The 21,839-nt window shown below is 34.8% G+C and overlaps 1 protein-coding gene across 2 annotated transcripts in view; it reads left to right on the top strand.

Annotated features, from left to right (window-relative positions):
- Positions 1–18,643, top strand: part of Sgce (sarcoglycan epsilon) — a 70,094-nt gene extending 51,451 nt beyond the window's left edge. For both annotated transcript variants that reach the window (XM_027955445.2, XM_027955443.2), the window contains 6 exons: positions 814–976; positions 3,501–3,712; positions 4,645–4,671; positions 5,385–5,573; positions 15,533–15,576; positions 18,369–18,643. In XM_027955445.2, coding sequence (XP_027811246.1) covers positions 814–976; positions 3,501–3,712; positions 4,645–4,671; positions 5,385–5,573; positions 15,533–15,576; positions 18,369–18,385 — 652 coding nt within the window. In that variant the 3' untranslated portion in view covers positions 18,386–18,643. The remainder of the gene's footprint in view (positions 1–813; positions 977–3,500; positions 3,713–4,644; positions 4,672–5,384; positions 5,574–15,532; positions 15,577–18,368) is intronic.
- Positions 18,644–21,839: the final 3,196 nt, after the last annotated feature.

Below are 21,839 nucleotides of genomic sequence, written 5' to 3'. Positions count from 1 at the left end.
ATAAATAATATTTATTTAGAGTAATTTCTTGTTTTTTTTCTTTCCTTTGAATGGCAAGTGAGATTCCATATTCTCAAACTGTTCCAAGATTATTTGAATGCTACTGCTAACTACGTTCTGTTTTATTATGAAATCATGTCATTTAAGTAGAGTTCTTTGGTCATCATTTCTAAGATACACACCAAAAATATAAACTTTGTTTTTCTTGTTTGTGATTACCAAACAACAGTTCTTAAGTTTTTAGATAAATGATTTAGAGAATGTCTCATAACAAGAGACCAAGTGTTAGGGGTTTGTGTACTGTAAAAGTGGACAGGATGGTTGCGTAGAATAACAAAGCATGATTGGAGCCTAATATCTCCAGGGATGCCATTTCACAATCTTACTATATATAGTGAAATCAAGTAAAAATGTTTTACTTATAATTATTTATTATTTTAGTGATAGTTAATTTTCTAAACAATTCAGTTTAAGAATATTTTTTAATGTAAGTAGTCTATGAAATATAGTAGTCAGAATATGACCATGACTATTTTGAATGAAATAAAAAGGATGAAATACAATTTCTGGAAATTAATGTAGAATGCAGAGAGTATCTGGTACTAAGGCATTCAGTAAATATTGGTTGAATGGAGGAATGACTGAAAGGAAGCCCCTACATGAATCACTGCTTTTAAAGCCTAGGCTCTTACCTTAGGGATGATTCTAGTTAATCCCTCAATTCAAAAGGATAAATCCTGCTTTCAGGGGAGATTGTTTTTCAGTGTTTTCAATTTTCTTAAAGGATAACTTGAGAGTTTCACATTTTTACAGTGTTTATGTCATGGTTGGTGCCGATGTCCCATTTTCTTCTTGTTTACGAGAAGTTGAAAATCCACAGAATCAATTGAGATGCAGTCAAGAAATGGAGCCTGTAATAACATGTGATAAAAAATTTCGTACTCAATTTTACATTGACTGGTGCAAAATTTCATTGGTGAGTTTTTGCTTACTTTTATTTTTGCAAATTTAGTTAGGAGGGATGTGGCTGGACATAATGTTTGACTAAAACCTGAATAGCTTTTAGAAACAAATCCTGTGTTTACTTTGTTAACTGCAATGGACTTGCTTGACTTTAAGGATTTGGTAAATTCATTGACACTGCCTCCATTTAGGAAAGAGTATCTCCACTATTGTTCTCACTTTACCTTTGAATAGTTGCTGAGGTTGGATTAGCTTGACAGGTGGTCCAAATGAACCTGTTGGACTTGCAGGTTGCTGTTAATCAGCACAGCTTATGGAGTCAGCATGGTTTGTGTAAAAGTCTCTTCTGAAATTTGCTCCCACTATCTTACTTTGGAGGGAGAGAATGGAGTACTATAATAAATCTGAAAATAAGCCAATATTATGCTATCAATGTCCTGGAAACACAAATTGTGTGAAAAGTTTAAGGTTCAAGAAACAATTCCAAGTGAGGAAAGTTAGTGTCTTACTTACATTCTTAAGAATAAATTCATAAACATCAAATATTTTTATATTTTATACCACTTTTTAATTTGCATGCTGTAAGATTTAGAAAAATGTTAAGTTTTATATATATAAATATATATCTATATATATTATTATATATATAAAATACTTTTATATGTGTATACTAGTTGTATTTTTTGTATATCTCTATATAATATTGTGATCCTGCTGAGAGGTACCAAAGTTGTCTTAATTTGTTTGTGACCTTTAGATTTAACTTTTGTCAGCTCTTTATGATTGGCAGCGAATGAATTAGATCTAAGTTTAAAGTTGACATTTGAACAAAGTTATTGACACATAAACACAACTGTCACTTCATGTCTTAGAGAGCCCACTGCAGGCAGCTTGCCAGGCTCCAGTACTGGAGAACATGTTACTCACGTTGCAATACTTAGCACTCCCTGTGGCCTATTGCCCTGAACTACTCTTCTCATGTCTTTGGCATCTTAGAGAAATAATGCCCTTTACCTTCTTAAATCAAATTAAATTGTTCTCTTGCTATGGTTTATGTGCATTAGAGGCAAATATTGAGTTTGAAAAACTCAGTCATGGTACTAAACATACAAGGGTGTGAAGGACTGAGCAGCTGCTATCATAACTTAAATAGATTCCTCTCAACAGAGTCAGAGGCAGACCCTAGCAATGCTATTTTACTTGGGGTTGTAACATGAGCCTTTGTGTAGGAATATTATCTGATTTCTGAAAGCTTAAAAATGACTTATGCTGAAGATTTTAGTTTTTACGATAATGGAAAGGTTGGGAATTTTCATTTTTTAATTTTACATGTAGTTGTTTATATGCCACAAAAGACTTCAGAAGGCTTAAATAAAAGTCATATAATAAATATAATAGAGAATTTAAAAAATGATAATATTGGGACCTAAACTTTATAATAGATAGTAAAGTCATGTTTGAAAACAAGTATACTAATGTCCAGGATAAAAAAAGGAAATTCAGGGCTGGGGTTGTGGCTCAGTGGCAGAGCACTTGCCTCTTACATGTGAGGCACTGGGTTCGATCATAAGCACCACATAAAAATAAATTTTAAAAAAATAAAGATACTGTGTCCATGTATAACTAAAAATATTTTTTTAAAAAGGAAATTCATCAGTTATTTAGTTCCCATTCTTAAGAAGGACACAGAACATCAATTCCTTGGCAGAAATAAAGCATTGCATTATTAACAAAATTCTTCAAGTGGAGTCTTTTGGGAGAGGATATTAAGTAATGCCATAAATAATTCTCCCCAACACTTTTTTTTTCTGGTAGAAAATGCTGCAACAGATTTTACACAGGTACCTTTTTAGCATCCTTTACTAAAAACCATACTATCATTAAATACAACTCTGTTGTGAGAGCAGTTTCATTAACATGGAGGTAAATTAACATAATGCAAGTCTGCATTTCTTGGATCCTGGGATAGAATTTAGTAAAACTATAGCATTGGAAGGGTTTCATATTCCATAACTATCTTTTCTAAAAACGTGTTAGCTGGGTTGCAGAAAGATCAAGAACAGTTTGGGAAACTATCCTTTTTGTTTTTCTTTTCCTCTCTTTCACTGATTGACCTTAGAAACTAAACCTTCATACCAGTTCATCAGCCATTTTGTGGTTTGTTAACATCTGCACTGAGGTTTGTCACTAGAAAACAAGAAATTTACACAGTACTGTAAAGAACTTCTGCTTTGGAGGAAACAGAAAATTACACACACATGTACATACACTTATTATGTATGTCTACACGTGAGGCAAATGTATATATGTTGAGAGAATTATGCAGAAAATAGGCCAAGATAAAGCCTTTATTACTTTCATTCATTATCTCTCCCTGACTCCAATAAATAATTGGAAATTCAAGGTGATAACATAATTGGAAAAGATGGCTTTTTAAGGTAATTTGTCAAAGAATGTTTTGGTGTGTCTAGATCTTAAAAATCTCATTAATGTTTGCAGCTATTAATTTGGTATATAATTGTCTTCTTTTGTATCAGGTTGATAAAACAAAGCAAGTGTCCACTTATCAGGAAGTGATTCGTGGAGAGGGGATTTTGCCTGATGGTGGAGAGTACAAACCCCCTTCTGATTCTTTGAAAAGCAGAGACTATTACACGGATTTCCTAATTACACTGGCTGTGCCCTCGGCAGTAGCACTGGTCCTTTTTCTAATACTTGCTTATATCATGTGCTGCCGACGGGAAGGCGTGTGAGTACTTTAAAACACTAATAAAAAAATTAGAGAGCCTGCTAAGATAGCAACCTAGATGATTCCATTAAGAGCAAAGTTTCATTTAATTCATATGATACTTTATAAATGAATTGAAATTGTGTTCAAGTCAAACTGTAGTACTTTATTCCTTTAAAATGAATTAAAATAGTTTTGAGTCTAGTAAACCAAATTAGGGTCCATAATTACTTTATTCAAAAATTATTAAGGCTAGATATAAATTCATGCTGGCAAAACAGTCCCAAGAATAATTGAGACTAGATACTTTGGTTACACAAGCCATCTTTTGTGAGCAGAGACTGTGGAATCTATTGACATGGTAATTGCACTTTAAATAAACGAATTGTCTTAGTTTGATCAGAGTGATGGTCAGCATTCTTGAAATCATTCTGCTGTCAAACAGGGTGTCACAATCTAAATGTTTAAAATATCTTTTAAAAAAACAGTTTAGGAGTTAATTAAGAAAAATAAGCTAAAATTTGAGTAATGAGTCTTCATGAATAGTTAGTACTTTCAGGACATCTATGTCAATTAAGGTAACCTCCTGAGATTATCTGGAAGTCAGGGTAACAAAGCAAAGGATAAAAAATTAATAAAGCAGCAAGTAACAAGTTATTCCATTTTTTACATATAGCCTGATTTCATTATGTCATAGAATTTATTTCAATCAAGAGCTTGATTCTTAATCTCCATTTTTTTTTTCATTTTCTGTGTGTTTCTCATCAGTATTCCATCGCTGTGTGTGTATTCATCCAAGTAATATCATAAACCTGGTGGCAAACGCTGCCTGGTTGCATTTAAAAGTAACACTGTCAGCATTTCCACATCATGCAAGATTCCATGAGCATATAGTCTTAATGTTCCAAATATCAATGCTATTATTTAATTCATAAATTTTGTTTTGTTTCTAGGGAAAAGAGAAACATGCAAACACCAGAGTAAGTGTCTTCTTTCCTGTTCTTTATCATTTTTTCCACTTCTCCATTGCTCATCATGCTCCATACATGTGTGTCATGCTTTTTTTTTCATTCATCATCTTTTATGGTTTATGTTATGAATGTGAAAGCTGCTTTCTAAATAGAGATATTTAGGAGGGGTAGAAACTAAACATAAAAAGGGTTTGAAAACTAAGCTTACCTAGATAAAAAGTTAAACCTAAAATACTTCAGATTCAGAATATTAACTTGCCATTTATATTATGTGATTTCCCAATCTGCATTTCTATAAACCAGAGAACAGACGAAAAGACCTTTCATACAAGTTTTCCTGAATCTACAATAATAACCTACTATAAAATGAAACTCCTGTGAGTATTTATAAATGCCCCACCAGAAGCCACAAAATAAAAGTTATTGTAGTTGTATCTTAATCGTAGAAACTAAATAGAAAACTAGTTTGTTACTAAGGGCTGTAATATGAACACAGTGCTTCATAGATTAGTTTAATTTGAGATTACTTCAGAATCAGTTTGTGATTTTCAGTTCTGCTCTGTTAAAAGTTTGTGAGATGTATAAAATGCCCAAAGTACAATAATGTCTTGTTATTTTAGAAGAAAAATCATTTTTATAACTTTTTTAAATTGATGAAGTAGCAGGCTAATATGTGATTTTAAATATATGTTGTTGTTTGTTTTTCTTTTCTTTTGACATAGCATCCAATTGGTCCATCATAGTGCTATTCAGAAATCTACAAAGGAGCTACGAGATATGTCCAAGAACAGAGAGATAGCATGGCCCCTGTCGACACTTCCTGTGTTTCACCCCGTAACTGGGGAGATCATTCCTCCTCTACACACAGACAGCTACGATAGCACGAATATGCCCCTGATGCAAACACAGCAGTAAGTATTGCCTCAGACCAGAGCCACTAAAGTGCCCATATATACTTACTAATGTCTATAAAGACCAGAGCTTTCCTTGATTTTGCTTTTGTTTATAATTGGAAGAGACAATACAAAAAGTTCATTGATAATGTAGCTAGCATTCTTACTAGCCTGAAACAAACAGAGTAGAAATACTTCCAGGAAATTCTTTTTCTTCTTCAGTAATCCAAACAAGACTACATTCACCTTAATGTTTAAGACATTAATACTGATAATAAACCATTATATATGTTTGCTTAAAAATTAGTTAATTATGAAAAGAGAACCATGTATGAAAGCATTGCAAACTGATGGATTTTTAGAATGTTGGAACTATTTGGTTTTGTTAATCTTTTTTATTCTTTTTATTATCATAGCCCTATGTCATCTACATTTTTTTTTCAGGATACAGGGATTTTAGGTTTTTTTTTTTCTTTTTTCTTTTTTTTTTGTGTGTGGTCTGCTTGTATATCAAAATGAGCAGTTTCAGTATGAACTATAAACATATTTTAGTATCTTAAACCTTTTCTTCTTTTGGAAGATCTGGTCAGAGAACCTGCCGGAGGACTGTGAAAAGGACTGTATATGGGAAGGGAGGCTGAGGAATTTTCTGTGTCTCAGAGCTGGAGTTTGATACATAAAATAGTGGGTAAAGCTATCATATTTTAAAAGTTTTTATTTTTTAGTTGTTGTTGGATACAATACCTTTATTTTAGTTATTTATTTTTATGTGGTGCTGAGGATTGAACCCAGTGCCTCTCACGTGCTAGGTGAGCGCTCTACTGCTGAGCCACAACCCTAGCACAAGCTATCATTTATTTTTAAGAATATTTTTTTTAAATCATATGTTAAATTACTTGAATTCAATTGCCCAAAGTGCTGAAAGTCACAAAGGTGACTTATGAGGTCCTCCTTATTTTTCAAGGTAAATGGAATGTATATGCAAAAAAAGATCTCCCTTTCTCTCTTTCTCCCCACTACCCACACACCTTAGATTATAATATGAAAATAAACATGGTTTAAAAATGTGTCTGGAAACCAGGCTGGGTACCTTTTCCATCAAGAGTGCTTATTTTGTAATCAGGTAAAATGCACGTAATATTTAAAGATTAAACAATGATGGAGATGGATAGTGTAAACCGTCAGTCTAGATGAACTTGTTCAAAATACTTTGGAAATTCAAATATGTTATAAATACCTTCCTAAAGTTCTCTAACATCATTTACTTGGGGTCATATAAGCAAAGGATAGATGTGTGTGTGTGTGTGTGTGTGTGTGTGTGTGTGTGTGTGACAGAGAGAGAGAGAATAATTACTTCAAGTCTTTTTTTTTTCAACGATGGAGGAAAATTAGACATAGAAAATCTGGGATTTTTGGAAACATTATGCCAGGTTGAACTAAGTATTTCAGTTCCACAGAATTTAGGTGTGGTGAATGAATGAGAGAGATTTCTATGCTCTCTAAAGATCAGTCACGGATTATCATTAGTAAAATTTCAAGAACATTGTAATAATGCACAACTTAGCCATATCTTATGCCTTTTTGAAATGAAAATTGGGAATGACTTTATCATTAATTTTTAAAATGAAAGGAATATGTTCTTTTTTTTTTTTTTTTTTTTTGATACCAGGGATCCAACCCACTAAGCCACATCCCCAGCCATTTTCATTTTTTATTTTGAGATAGGGTCTTGCTAAGTTTCTTAGGACCTCACTGAGTTGCTGAGACTAGCTTTCCTTATTTTTTTTTTTTTGACTAATATTTCTTACATTGTTTAGAGTGTCAGTGAAATACTAATAGGTAGTCTTTAAAATTGAAATGGCCAGTTGGACATGGTGGCACACACCTGTAATTCCAGTCTGTAATAAATTTTAAAAAGGGTGGGGTGGCTGGGGATGTGGCTCAGTGGTTGAATGCCCCTGGGTTCAAACCCCAGTACCAGAAAAAAAAAAGGAAATGAAACAGTCAAATATACTTGGAAACCAGGTTTTGTGTGTGTTTTGTGAACCCATGAAACAAGGTTGGTATTAAGCTAACATTGCTCTAAAATTATAGAATACAAAACTACTATAATGAGCAGGGGAATTGAAAATGTTTGTAAATAATTAAAACTCTACTGCTAATTAAGTTCTAAGGGAGGAGAAAAAAGACTTTTGTCGTTTTTTTAAGACTTGTATCATTTAAGACTTTTACCATTTTACCCTTTTTAACCATATATATGAGAATAAGAATAGTTCCATCAAAATTATTTTGATTCCTGTGACTAGAATTTTGCAATGTTTTACTGTAATATACAAGCAAAATTTTCTGTCTGGTTTAAGACCAAACGAATCTTCCTGGTCCTTCCATAACCCCATCAATACTGTCATTATGTCGATCAGATCTATTTGCACATGCGATAGGTTATTATATTGAATTTGCAACAATTTCAACCTACATGTGTTTTTAAGTTCTGAAAACCTTTGTATTATTCAAATTTCTGCTAATGGAAAAGCTCCATTAACTAGCACTTCTATATAAATAGGGTACATAGATAATTGATGATGTTCACAATGATTATTCTGAGGTACTGCAGGATCATCAAGTGTGTCTGACTCATCAGAGGAAAATTAAATTACATTCGGTGTCGTTTCAGTTTTGAGTGTATATTATCTTTCTTTTATTCTTGGAAATGGATAATATGTGCATGGTCTCTATGGTAACTCCCTATAAGCCAGAATATGTGATTAACCTCATTTTCCAACCATGCCAGATAATAGGGGACTCATTGTATCAGGTTCATCATAGCTGTCCTTTACACAAATTCAACTTTTACTCTTCAACTGAAAAACATAACTGTTTTTCTAAAAGTTTTATTTCAGCATCAAATAGACATATAAATATTTTGGTCATTTGGATGGAACTGAATTCTCAGAACTAAAATGAGATATTGTATTTGATGAGGCATTACAGTACCTGATAACTAGGTATGTGCTTGGATAATGCTACCTTGTATTTACTAATTAACCCTTTCTCAAAAGGGCATGAGTTTCATCTTTACATATTCACATAGTCATACTAAGTGTTCTGAATTTATCATTATTAAATAACTTGGCCAGCTACTGGATGTTGTGTGTTTATTCTTCAGACTTGACACCAGAAACATTCTGGTGTAAGGATATGGCTAAATATTTATGTGGGTGTCTAAGCAAGACTCAAGAACATTCAAAGTTGAGTATAGCTGGACAAGTTGGTACATGCCTGTTAATCCCACTACTCAGGAGGCTGAGGCAGAAGGATCACAAGTTCAAGGTCAGCCTGAGCAACACAATAAGATGCTGTCTCAGAAAACGAAAAAATAAAAAGAGTTAGGAATATATCTCAGTGGCCTCTGAGTTCAATTCCCACCACTGCAAAAAAGAAAGGAAAAATAAAATATACATAGATGTTAGCTTGGTATTTTGAACAAGTTGATTCACATCAGAGGTATAGAGAATTCATGACAGCTGTGTAATGAGGGGCTGCCACTGTTGTCAATTACATAATAATATTTTCCTTTTTGATAAAATGCTTTACAGGGCTCCAGATTGGCACTGTGAATTATCCAGCAAAAAAAAAGTGTTTAATCATTTGTAGATGATTTATTTGAGACAGTGATAAGAGACAAAACTAAATTAGGTCAGTGCTGAGATTAGATTATTTACCTATCCTGATCTCTACTCAGGGATAGATAGTATGGTCATTGACTTCAGGGATCTCGGATCTAGCTTAGAGTAAAGAGGTGGTAGAAAGGGAAGCTAGGGTAGAATTGGAAAATGTAGCACATAGAAAGGAGAGCTTTCATTTTGTAGTGTTCCTTTTGCTTCTCAAATCACAGAAGAATTATGAACAGGCTATAAATTATCACATAGTCTTAGAAATATAAGGTCAATTTACTTTGCTAATGTACTTATTCTTTAATATATATTTTTAATTTTAGAGGTACAAGAAAGCTGCAAAGACAATACAAACATTTCTCAAATACTATCAGCTAGTTTCTCCCATTGTGAACACCTTGTAGATCATGGCACATAGATAATCACCACGAAGAACTTGTTATTGGTACTTTACTCTTACCTAGATTCAGACTTTTCTTTTGAGATTTCACTAGTTTTTCCACTACTGTTATTTTTCTTTTCCAAGATACTCTCTAGGACACAGCAGTCATCATATCTCCCTACTTTTCTCTGGTCTGGGCAGTTTGTTAGACCTTCCTTGTATCCAGTGGCCTCGATTGTGGTTAGAGGCTCCAGCCGGCTGTTCTGTAGAATGTCCGCATCCTCTTATCCGGTCAGACTTTCTGCATCACCTGTACTAAGTTGTCTTTGCAGCTATCTTTGTAGTAAATAAATGTTACTATGGATAGTAGAAAAAATTTTTTATCCCCACTGGCAGTCTCCTTATTTACAATTCATTTCTGGAAATCACATTGTAAAGTAATTCTTAAGTGTACATTGCCTTTGCCCAAAGAATCATTGTTGTGGATACGGATTATGTTTGTGACCAAAGGCTTAACATCAAAAATCTATTACAGATTTGCTTGATATCCCTCAAGATAAACTTTTGTAAATATTTAAATGAAAAAATATTTCAACTCATAGAAATTTATATCTTTAAGTTGAAAGTCTAATGTAGTTGTTCCCAAACCACCATTGCAAGTCAGTTGCTGTAAAACTTCTATAGTGCAGATCTCAGGGGCCTGAGTCTGGAGATTTGGAATCTAGTGGAGGTATATGTTATGGAAGAACAGGAAAAAGGTAGAGAATCCCTGATTTAAAGGACTTAAGTTTAGGATTTGGAAATCCAGAGCCTCCGGTGTTTCTGGTGGGGGTATAGGGAGAGTGGGAAGAAGTGTTTGTTTTCTCACAGACCTCCACCTGGAGTTTTAAAGGAGGAACTTTTTTTTTTTTTTTTTTTCTAAATGCCCCTGAGGACTATGTGTGGAAGGATGAACAAGAAGCAGGGCAGTAGGTTTTGTCCAGAAAGTTTAGGCTGTTTGTAGATTTAAGCATATCAGTCTCTAGACTTTTCCACACCTCCTTAAATTGCTTGAACTAAACATCGTGAGCAAGTGAGAGATTAGCCCTGATTAGAAAACAGTGTCTGAATGGGACAGAAAAAAATGCTATCCCCTGAAAACCTAAAAACTACTCTGGAAGTATAGTCAGTTGGCAATTTTATGCTTTTGGAAAAAGACATTAGTGGAGAATCCCAAATATTCAGTATTCTAAAAAATAAGATATTGTTAAATATGTGAGGAATTATGTTGCCTTTTAGGGGGGAAATCTGCCTCCTTATTATTATTTTCTTTTAACCACTTCATTACCAACAGATTTTTCCTGAGTGGGAGGTGTCTTCATAGAGTACACTTATGTAGTGAGTGAATATTATGGGAATATTATGGGAAAGTGCCCCACATTTTCCAGGAAGATTTTAATTGACTGTACAAAAATCATCCTTATTCATTAAATACCTAATCCAGGATAATTGGGTGTCCCTCGAAAACAGGAGGTAGATTGTGCCTAATCTTTTGCAAATTAACAAGTATAAAGGTAGAATTATGCCTTTTAATTACAGGTAGTAATTAATCATTTTAGTTTTTACTGAAGTATTGTATCATTATGTCTTCCCTTGGTGGTAATGAGAACCAACATTTTATTCATGGTAAAATTCCATAAATAAAAAATTAAGTTTAACTAAAAGTTGAGATCAGTTGGAGAGACTGTTTCAGGGGAGCAAGATAATGATTTCCTGTTGACAAAAATTATCAAGCAACCAGGGATGTTTCAGAGGCATTGATTTTAATTTTTTTTTTTTAATTCAGTGAGTAAACCCTAAAAGGGATAGATGCAATGTTCTTTGATGGATTTTGAGTCTATAGGTTTGTACTGCTTCAATTTAAAGCTGTGATAGGTTTATGCTTGTCTTTATACAAGCAGGAGGAAAGTTAAAAGAAACAGATGAATGTCTCTTTCTCCTTTATATGTCATATAGAATACTACATTAATTTTAACTAAAATCAAGGAAATTAAGAATTATGTTTACAGTTTCTTTGTGATCTTCCTCCCTCCCTTCCATCTTCCAGGTAATAACCTGATTCCTTAACAAAAGTAGTTGTAGACCTAAGTCACCTTTTTATCACCTTTTTTACAGATTTTTTTTTTTTTTGGTGTGTGTGTGTGTGGCAAAATCAAGGTTTGAGGAATATAAGTTTTCCTTAAATAGTGGGAAATTCTTAAAATATATTACTATTTTCATTTTTAAATGTCTTCATAAGATTTCAAACGAGAAATGTTTTGTATTCTACATAACTAATGTCGTTTTCTTTCAAGTCTGGCATAGATTCTATGGCTTTATGCAAATTACTTTGCTTTTGAGTCTTTGAGCAAGTAGCAATGTAATTGGTTGATAATCATCCACCTTACTCATAGAATTACTCTACAGGGTATCCAAGAATGTCAAATTACCTTGAAACAATTGTACAAATAACAAATAATTGTGTACTCCCTCCAAATCACTTATTTCTTAATTTGCAAGTTATTACCTTTGCTTTCTTAAAGAATGAACTTTTTGCAATGACTAATTTACACAATTTTCTGTTTAAATGCATGTAATTATGGCAATAAAATTAGAAAATAATTAATGCTAATAATTCCGAGAATTAGTTTTCTTAACTTTCTGCGTAATGCTGCGGTTTACACATTATAACCTTTCAGTTTGTCCATTAATAACTTAATTATTCTAAGTAGTTTTATGACTGTATAAAGGTCTTTTCTTCGAAGGATTATAGGGCCTCTATTTGAAGTCAACCCCCACTCTCCAGTATAATTGACTGTAGCAGCCTGCTTTCAGCAAGGATGGAAACACTCCCACTCTCTTCCTGCATTCTCTGCGTCTTAACTCCAGTAGAGTTAGTCGTAGGCATTTTTCCAGTATGCCTGAAGCAATGCTCTTTGGAGGTACCTCCCTTCAGTTCTTTAGTGGAATACACCACTTTGAATATGTCCATCATAGATACATTAACACTCTGACACTCAGACTCACAGGCAGTCACAAGTTTGGGCAGCCACAAAAATAGCTAGATGTACACACCTTAGACCGGGGAAGTTGAATCTCAACATTTTTTTGGTTGAGCACCTTTTTGCACACATAAGCACTTTTGCTATATAACTCATCTATCGTTTCAGTTGCAATTTCAGAGTGCATGTGCATCATGCAAACATAGCCAACTGTGACACACACTGCAGATATTTTTAAATCCCCAAACCAAGGTAGTACACACAATCACTTTCTCAGGTATCTTTTCTGAATTTCTTGCTAGTTTGTGTATGACACTTTCTTAACCAACCATTTATTGTCACCTAGCTAAGCCCATTGTGATTTAGAAAGTTTAGCAGTTTTGTGGAAGAGGAAAATGTGGAAGCTAGAGAAGAAATGACAGGGCGTGGATTGACTGATGAGTGATTTCCAAGCAGAATTCCACAGAAGAGGACTTTGGGAGGGCCAACAAGAGGGGATCCAACCAGTCATTCCAATACTGATTTTGAGTTTGGAGTGTGCTTAATCTAGGCTTTCAAGAAACCTGTGTCTTTGTTTACCAACCACAGCTGTGTTCGATAGCTGTGTTCTATGCTTTCCTGGTCCTCTTTGTCAAAAATGTGTTGGTTTAATTCTTTAATGGACAAGGTAGAATTAAAGATGATAGTGAAGAAGTGCTTATATGTGGTGTGTGTAGGTGTGCAGAGGGATCAGTTTAGAATGTAGAATAAGCCCAGTCAATTACGAATCTCCTCCCCAACCCCCAATGCTCATGTAATTGCACTGTGATTTTGGTAGTAAAGGTGGTTGCTTTTCCGTCTTTAAATCTGAACTTAGTTCCTTTTTGTGGCTTCTAACTTCATCTTTTTTACTTTTGTGACCCAAACCGATATACATTGTGTGGTATATTGAAGAACAAAGCAAAAGAAATACTCCCATAGACCACATGAACATAAGTGTGGTTAATACACAACAGCAAAAAAGAATGTCATCATTAGAATAGATTATTAAATAATTTCCTTAAATTAGCATTGATTTTGTTTTTTCCTTAAACAATATATTTAAAATGAAACCGAATTTTTTAAAAAAATCACTCAAAGGCATTAACTTAGATTAAGAGTTTAAACACTATTTAATTGGCATGCACCGTTTTTCACTTTAGATCATTATATTTGGAACATAATATTTGCCTGGCTGAAATGCTTCAGATCAATGATTTGCAAACTTTGTTTCTTGGAGGTTTCTTAGACAGGCTTTAGGGGCCAACATATAGGGCAAAGGAAACAAAGCAGGCAGGAATTCTGGCTCCCTTGTTTCAGCCCAGAGAAACCTCACATTTATCTCCTTTGTACATCAGAGTTCTGCTTAGGATTTTAATTAAAAGGAATTCCACTGCTGAAGAGAAACAAAAACCTGAAATTCTCTGGCTTAGATCAAACCTTACTCTGCAGCAAGAGCAGGCTCCTGGAGTTTCTTCCACATAGAACTCAAATTGCACATTTTCCTAAACTAGTAGAAATAACCGAATTTGAAACATCAAGTGGATATATCTGCATGCTCACAAATACGTGTATTGTGTGAGTCTTTGTAAGCATCTTCACTAAAACTTTGCGTATTCCTATTGGAGATATTACATAGAATGATCCTTATTTATTAGGCACTTTGGGGCGATGAAATATGTAGAGAAATACCATGAAAACCTGTGTATGAATGCTTACTAAATGGTAACCTAATTAGGGGCGGGGTGCTTAGAGAAGAGGAGGCATGTTATTTTTTAATTGAAAAAAATATGATAAATATTTGGATAACATTCCTTATGGAAATTTTTCACTCATAAGAGTAATACATGTCTGCTGTAACCAATTTTGAGTTGACTTTGCAAAGACAAATCAGTGCACTTAGTTGGATGTAGGGCATGGTAGTGGCTGTGGTGGTTAGTTGTTCTGTTTCAAGCTGATGAAGTATTTTTCATAGAGACCAGAATATTGATGGCTGCACTAAGAAACCTGAAACTCAATTTGCAGGTAGATATAAGGAATATGAGATGTGTGTTATTTGAATGACAAAATCAGATTTGTGTTTTAGAAGATCATTCTGACAGCAATACACAGAGTGGATTATAGGGAGCAGGAATGTGAACAATGAAATAAGTCAGACAGATTGTGAGAATTTACATGAGCAATGGTGATGATTTCAACCAATTTGGTAGTGGCCATAGGGAAGCAGGGGAGAGATTCAGCTGAGATCAGGAGAAAGGTATTAAGATCCCAAGTGATTGAATGTAGGAACTGAACGAGAGGGAGGGTTGAGGATGACTTCTGCATTTCGAATAACATGTTTGGGTGTGTGGCCATTCCCTGGCATGAGGATAAAAAAGCACAGTTTTGGGAAAAGTGATTGAAGGTGGTAATATGCTTTTAAAAAGCTGTTGTGACATGACCAGGGATGATGTATGAATGTATGAATGTGTGTGTGTGTGTGTGTTTCTAGATCTAGATCTGAAAGAATGAAAGTTAAGAACACAATTTCTGGAATTACTGTGTTCACATCTTTATCCACTGCTTTCTAGCCACGTGGCCTTGAGCCTCTGAGCCTATTTCTTCATTTGTAAAATGGAAAAAAATAACAATACCTACCTCTTAGGGTTGTTAGGAGATAAATTAGAGCATGTAGTAAAAATTCCATGAATATTATCAAACATTGCTATCATTTATCCATCTTAGGCCTGTTTCCTCATCCATAAACTCTTGAAGTGGGAGAGGAGTTATGTTGGATTACAGGACATGGGAATTTATCTCCTGCAGATTTTTGTCCTAATATGTCTGCTCTCTATTTACATGTGTGCAAACACTGTTTTACTCAATAATGTTAATCATTTCTAGGAACTTGCCACACCAGACTCAGATTCCCCAGCAGCAGACTACAGGTGAGTACTAAAAATACTAAGTAGATGTTTGTGGATGAAGCTAATAGATTAAAAGATAATTGTAGCACTATATAATTTATGAAGGTTTTGCTTCACCAAGTAAGGCAAAACACTTGTATCATTTCTTAATCAGACTTAGAACCTCAGAATAATAGCTTAGATTATTGCATAGATTGGCATCAGAATGATAAACACAGAGTAAATGATCTTACAGCAAAAGCATCCATGGAGGTCCTGTCTAATTAAGGAAGACTGAATAAAATCCCCTTCCTTCAGCCAAGCACCCTATTCTTCCCCTTGGTATGAAAGATTTTTAGCTTGGATGCATCCAGGATTTGTCTCAGTAAGTGAGCAGCTTGAAACTGATTCTTACAAAAGGAAACCTTTGTGACTAATCACTGAGGCTTCAGGGGGATAAGTGAAAAATGGTTGTCCTGGTTTTAAAGCTGCTTTAGAAAGCTGTTATAACATGACCAGTGACGACAAGATGGCGGACAATTCTCCCTAAACTATTCTATTTCCCTAAGACTTGCTTTCTTTAAGTTTATGTCTTTCAAGTGTCCCTAAAAATTTTCCACAGCCAATTATTTCATTCATTTCAGTACCAAGTAGATAACTTATTCATGATTGTCTTCTAATTAGTGGTTGATTCCTAGTTCTAATTGCCAGGCAACCAGTAATGCCTTTGTAGCTCTTTTGGAAAAGCAAGAAAAGTTTTAAAAATGTAAGTTGGGTGTGGAATTCTAAGTATGAATAGTGGCTTTGTGGTAGGGAAACTATTAAGTTAGTCTCAAAAACTTCAAGCACATGTAGAAATGTATTGGATGTTTTCATTCAGAAATTATCTTCTCTATTATTACTGCTTTCGGGAATTTAAGGAGATTTTCGTTTGACAACTTTTCAAAGATTTGAGGCAAGTATAATAAAAATTTTCATCAGATTTTAATTATGATATTATGTTTATCAGAATTTTTCCCCACAATTTTGATACTTGTTTTAATTAAATGCTAATATGTTCCAACAAGACTGTTCAATATATTGATGTGGTGGTACTTACTTTGTAAGCATTCAGGAGATTGATGAAGAAACAAACTTGGTTATAAATGTATGTCACCTAAATAGAGAAAAAATGAATCCTTACTACCATTAATTTCATGGCTATATTTTAAAAGCAGAAAAAAATTAAAGGAATATTTCTATAATAGGAATAAGAGAACCTCTTCCTCATTAATCTCATAGACTTTTATGACTCCTGAAATATTTGTCTTCTGATTCTTGATTATTTCAGAGACAGGTGAGGAAAAGGGAGATAATTACTAGAAAAAAAAAGTATATAAAAATATCTTAAAGATCCATATTTTACTTACTCATGAGGAGAAGTAGAAAGCTTACGTAGATAATATTAGGGATGATTTTCACAGACGTTACGAGTTTGATAATCACAATAGATTTTTAGCAAGTAGACTTGTTAGCTTTTTAGTAATAGGGAACTTTTCCAAATACAAGGAGAATTTATGCCAGAGCCAATGTGGTAAGAGCCAAAGCCTTTGCCCTAGGGGAGTTCAGGATGTTCAAGTTAATTTTCAAAATTATTTTTCTAAAGCAGGTTTTGGGGAGCAGGCATTTTGCTTGAGTGAAGAAAGCATGGATCTCATTTTCAGTTAGCACCATGACCAATTACCTTCTTGTTTCCTTATGTTTTTCTGCGATTTGGATCATGTTATTGACTGAAATGCACTGTCTCCTCTTGGTTGTTTTCTTGTTTTATCAATGAGGCTCCAGTGTCTGTTTCAGAAGAGAGGCCACCTTAGCATTTTGCATAATTATGAAAAATTGTTGTGTTTCTACCTCTGACACATTGGTAACTAAGTGGAGTCAGGCCTCCTGGAGAGGGGAGCTAAGTGGGCACAGTTACATTCCTTGTTCCCATTCTGTTCATTATAAAAATGAAAAAAAAAATGTTTTTCTATTTCTAAATTATTCTGTTCTGTCTGCAAATGCATGGATGCGGTGCTGTTTATGTACTTTCATGAGTACGGTGGTTGAGTCTTTCTGTTCTTTCATCCTGGTTATCCTACCATAATGAGGCAGCTACATTTGTACATGATTATCATGAAACAATAACTGTCTTTTTCCAAGTACCTCTAAGCACTATGCCATGAAGGTAATTTAGGCACAAATTTGTCTCTTGGATAGCAAGTAATTTTATTTGTAGCTACCAAATGGAAGTTATCAGGGGAGAGTAGATTTTGAAGCTTGTTTCATGTAATTTGTTGTTTTCTTTCAAATTCTCATCTAAAGTTTAAGAAGTGAAGTAGCTGCTGGCGTTGTATTCCTAGACTTGAGCACTAACTGGGATAATAGAGCAGTTAGAAGCTGACAATAGCACTGCCTTCTGGCCCAGGCCCAGGCCATTAGGTTTGATGTCCCTTCAGGTTTTCTCATTTTCTCTTGCCCTTCCAACCCACATGGTATTTTTTAAAAGCCACGATTAAAAGGTACAGTCATACATCCCGCAGGCAACCTCTTTCTGTTTGTTTATTGTGGGAGGAATTTTCAGGCCATACCTTTTGAGAAATACAGAACATTTCAGCTTTGGTCCAAGAAGGGGAGGGGACGGCTAATTTAGAAATTGTTCTTTAATGAAATGCAAAGAAATAATGCAATGTAATTACTTTAAATTATGTTAAGAAGATAGAAAATTTCTTCTTGCCATAATTCACACTGCCCCGAATCTAAAAGTGTCTGTATCTTGCCTAACTCATGCTCATATTCATTCTTGCACCTTGCAGGTAAATGGTATCCCTGAAGAAAGAAAACTGACTGAAGCAATGAATTTATAATCACACAGTTATAGCAGTTGCATCTTATTTGTCTTTTCTTCCAATAATGCATGAGCTTTTCTGGCATATGGTGTGCATGTTGACAGTATTAATTATGTACCAAATAATACAATATAACTTTGGTTTTACTAATGTATTTTTTTTGTACTTAAATCATTTTTGACAATTTGTAAGACATTGATGACTTTATATTTGTTACAATAAAAAGTGATCTTTAAAATAAACATTAATGGAGCCTAATGTCTGGTCAAATTTACTTCGGAAGAGGTTCATGTATTCATCTTCACTGAACAAGATTTTATTAAGTAATTCTTATGACTATATAAGGCTATGCTTCTGTACTCTAACTGAGCAACCTATTTAAATAGTGCTTTAACTCTTGTAGACTGAAAAGCTTGTTTTTTTTTTTTTTTTTGTGTGTGTGTGTGTGTGTGTGTATCTGTGTTTTCCTGGTACTGGGAATTGAACCCAGGGTCTCATGATGGTAACCAAGCACTCTAACACTGAACTCTATCCTCCACTCTTTTATTTAAAAAATTCACATTGAGACAGAGTCTGACAACTACGTTGCCCAGATTGGCCTTGAACTTGCTTTGCCTTTACCTGCAAAGTAGCTGGGATTATAGGTGTGGATATAATCTCACCTATATTCTTGTTCTTGCTCTTGTTGTTTTATATCATACTTCTTAGAGTGTTCTAAAGGAAACCCAGTGTTAATGTAGATTATGGAACTGATAACATCTGCTTCAAGCAGGATAGCCCAGGGTACATACTTACCTGAGTTCATAATCAGATATTTGGTTTTAGAAACAGCCCAGGAGGTATTTGCACAGAAAGAAGAGTTACTGATAGTGATATGGTTAAGTGCCACAGGGTCTCCCCTGGTAACTTTGATGTTCATAGTTTTACAGAGCTTCCTCATACCATGTTGGTCTCTTGCATGCATCTTGGACACTGTTTGTTTGATATGGCCATCAGGCCAGCTAGCAGGGAAGCTTTTATTGCAAACTTGACCATCAGGAAAACCTCCTTTTTTTCTGCTCTGGGCACATTTCTGTGTTACCTGTTAATTGGTCAGAAGTCACACAAATGTGATCTCAACCTGATTCCAAAATCCAAAAAGATTCACTGTTTTTATTTTGTGCAGCAGCTTGCCTTCTGTTGAGAAGAATACTTTGTCATGTCATTGGTAGTGGAACCCCCACTTCTTTCTGGGACTTACCAGAGAATGTTGGTTCTTTTGTTTCTTAAAGAGGGATCTCTAACTCATTTCTTTCTAAGATAACTAGGGCATTGTCACTCACTATTCTCCAGGAGCAATCAGCTGTAGGTTGTAAATGTATTGTGTCAGGGTCACATTCTAGGTCATCAAGGCTCCAGAGGACTCCACTGTGACACAGAGACAGCTTTAACAAACTGTTGCCCCTGCCAGGTGAAATCAGTGCTCTGGTTGCCCAAGTGAGCAGGAATAAGGTAATGCACCATCAACAAACAAGGAGCTGTGGATCGAGAATCAAGAACTTTACTCACCTATTCTAGTAAAGTGCTGTGCTGAGGATTAGAAAATGCAATTGGAGTTATCATTGGTTTTTAATGGCCATATTGAGGAATTGGGGATGAAACCATTGGCTTGCATCTTACAAATCACTGATAATAACTTTAGTCTCTATAAATCCCCCTAAAAAGTGATCTTTCCTCTGACTTAATATTTTGATGAAGAGGAAAATTTCAAATAATGTCCCCTTGATTGTTGCTTAGCCTGATAATCCTTAACTTATTGGTTAAAAAAATTGTAGAGATTCTGTCACATATATTTTGCATTTTTATGTGAGTAATCCAACAGTAGTGTAGAGAATAGATGAATTAGGTGAGCGACGGGGTATGGATAGACCAAGGTTATCATAGATATAAGTGGAGAAATGATAGTGGTAGGAGATTTGAGAACTATTTAAGAGGTAAAATAGTGGTTGCTTATACATTGATACTTTGGAAATGGTGTCAAGGAACAAAAAGGGATCAATTCTGATGCCTAGGTTTTCTTGGTCAAACAGTGGTGCTATAGTTGTGATAGACACTGCTGAGTTAGAACCAGGACTGAAGAAAACTATATGAGTTCAATTTTATGCAAGGTGAACTTTAGGTACCTTTGAAAAAAAAATAAGAGAAGTAGGAAAGTCGAGATATGAATTTGAAGTTTGGAATAGAGGTGTGGGCTGGTGCTGTGACTGATGAGTCACCTGAGCATCGGTAGTCATTGAAGCCATGGGAGTTGATGAGTCCCCTGAGTATCCCCAGGTAGCTGAAATGTGTTGCAGTGAGTCCTATGATAGGACAAGTCATGTGAGGCTACATAATTGCCAGAATCTAATGGTCAGAGAAAGTCAGGAATGGTATTTGAATTAACATTTCACAAATTAAAATGTAATATTGCTTATTATTTTGTAGAAATTTTATTCCTTTGTTAATAAATCTTACATGTTTAAAGTTTGTTCATATGCTACAACAATTTCTGTGGTGAGATTGTCTCACTTTCCATTCATCTCACAGTTCCTCTTAGTGTATCATGTAGTTTTTATGTTTGATTTTAGGTGATTAAGATTCTCCTGGTTACCTTAATTGGGGGTCCCCAAGTGTTTCTGAAATAAGTGGTGAGATGATGAGGAAAGATTGAGATACACTGGTTTGGCAGAATAATAGATTCCTATTTCTATTTTAAATATTTCAAAATCTTACTGAATCAATTTAACTATCAGGGCCATTTCATTCATTCATTCATTGAGTGAATATTTGTTTATGCTCTAGGCATTGAATCATGCAGTGGTTAATAAAACAGAGTGTTATGAAAGACCATAAACAAAGTCTAGTACACTATCTGACACTAGTTGGTGCTAAATAAATATTTGTTGAGGGAATTAATCTGATGTCTGATCTCAAGGTTATGAAGATTTAAAAAGAGGATTGTAATAAAGAATGAGGAAAGGGAACTACTTAGATTGAATGATCAGAATAGGTCTATCTGAAGAGAAAACATGAGCATGTGCCAGTTGTGCTTAGCACCCTCATCAGAGGAAATAGCTTGAGTCCAAACCCAAAGGTAATGTAGTGGAAGCAGGAGGTGGCAGTTTCTGCCCAGGATTGATTCACCCTTCTTTGGCAACCATATGTGCATGTCTTTCTCTTGGCCATCATTCCCTGCCATACTTGCAATATGGTGCTTCCATTTGCCTTGGCAAGAGACCTGGTACGGGTGCTCAGGTCTGGCTAATCAGAACCCTGCATCCTGATGGACAGGGTTTAGACCTCTCAGAGCAGAGAGCCTCTGAGATAAAATTCAGTTTTCCTATGATGGCTGACAGGGGAATGGGCTCTTCTCTGATGTAGTTGAATCTTGGGTGAAAATAAGGCCAACTGGGGGGTGGG

The sequence above is a fragment of the Marmota flaviventris genome, chromosome 1, assembly GCF_047511675.1.
Source record: "Marmota flaviventris isolate mMarFla1 chromosome 1, mMarFla1.hap1, whole genome shotgun sequence".
NCBI classification, from domain to species: Eukaryota; Metazoa; Chordata; class Mammalia; order Rodentia; family Sciuridae; genus Marmota; species Marmota flaviventris.
This window is presented reverse-complemented; position numbering and strand designations above follow the sequence as displayed.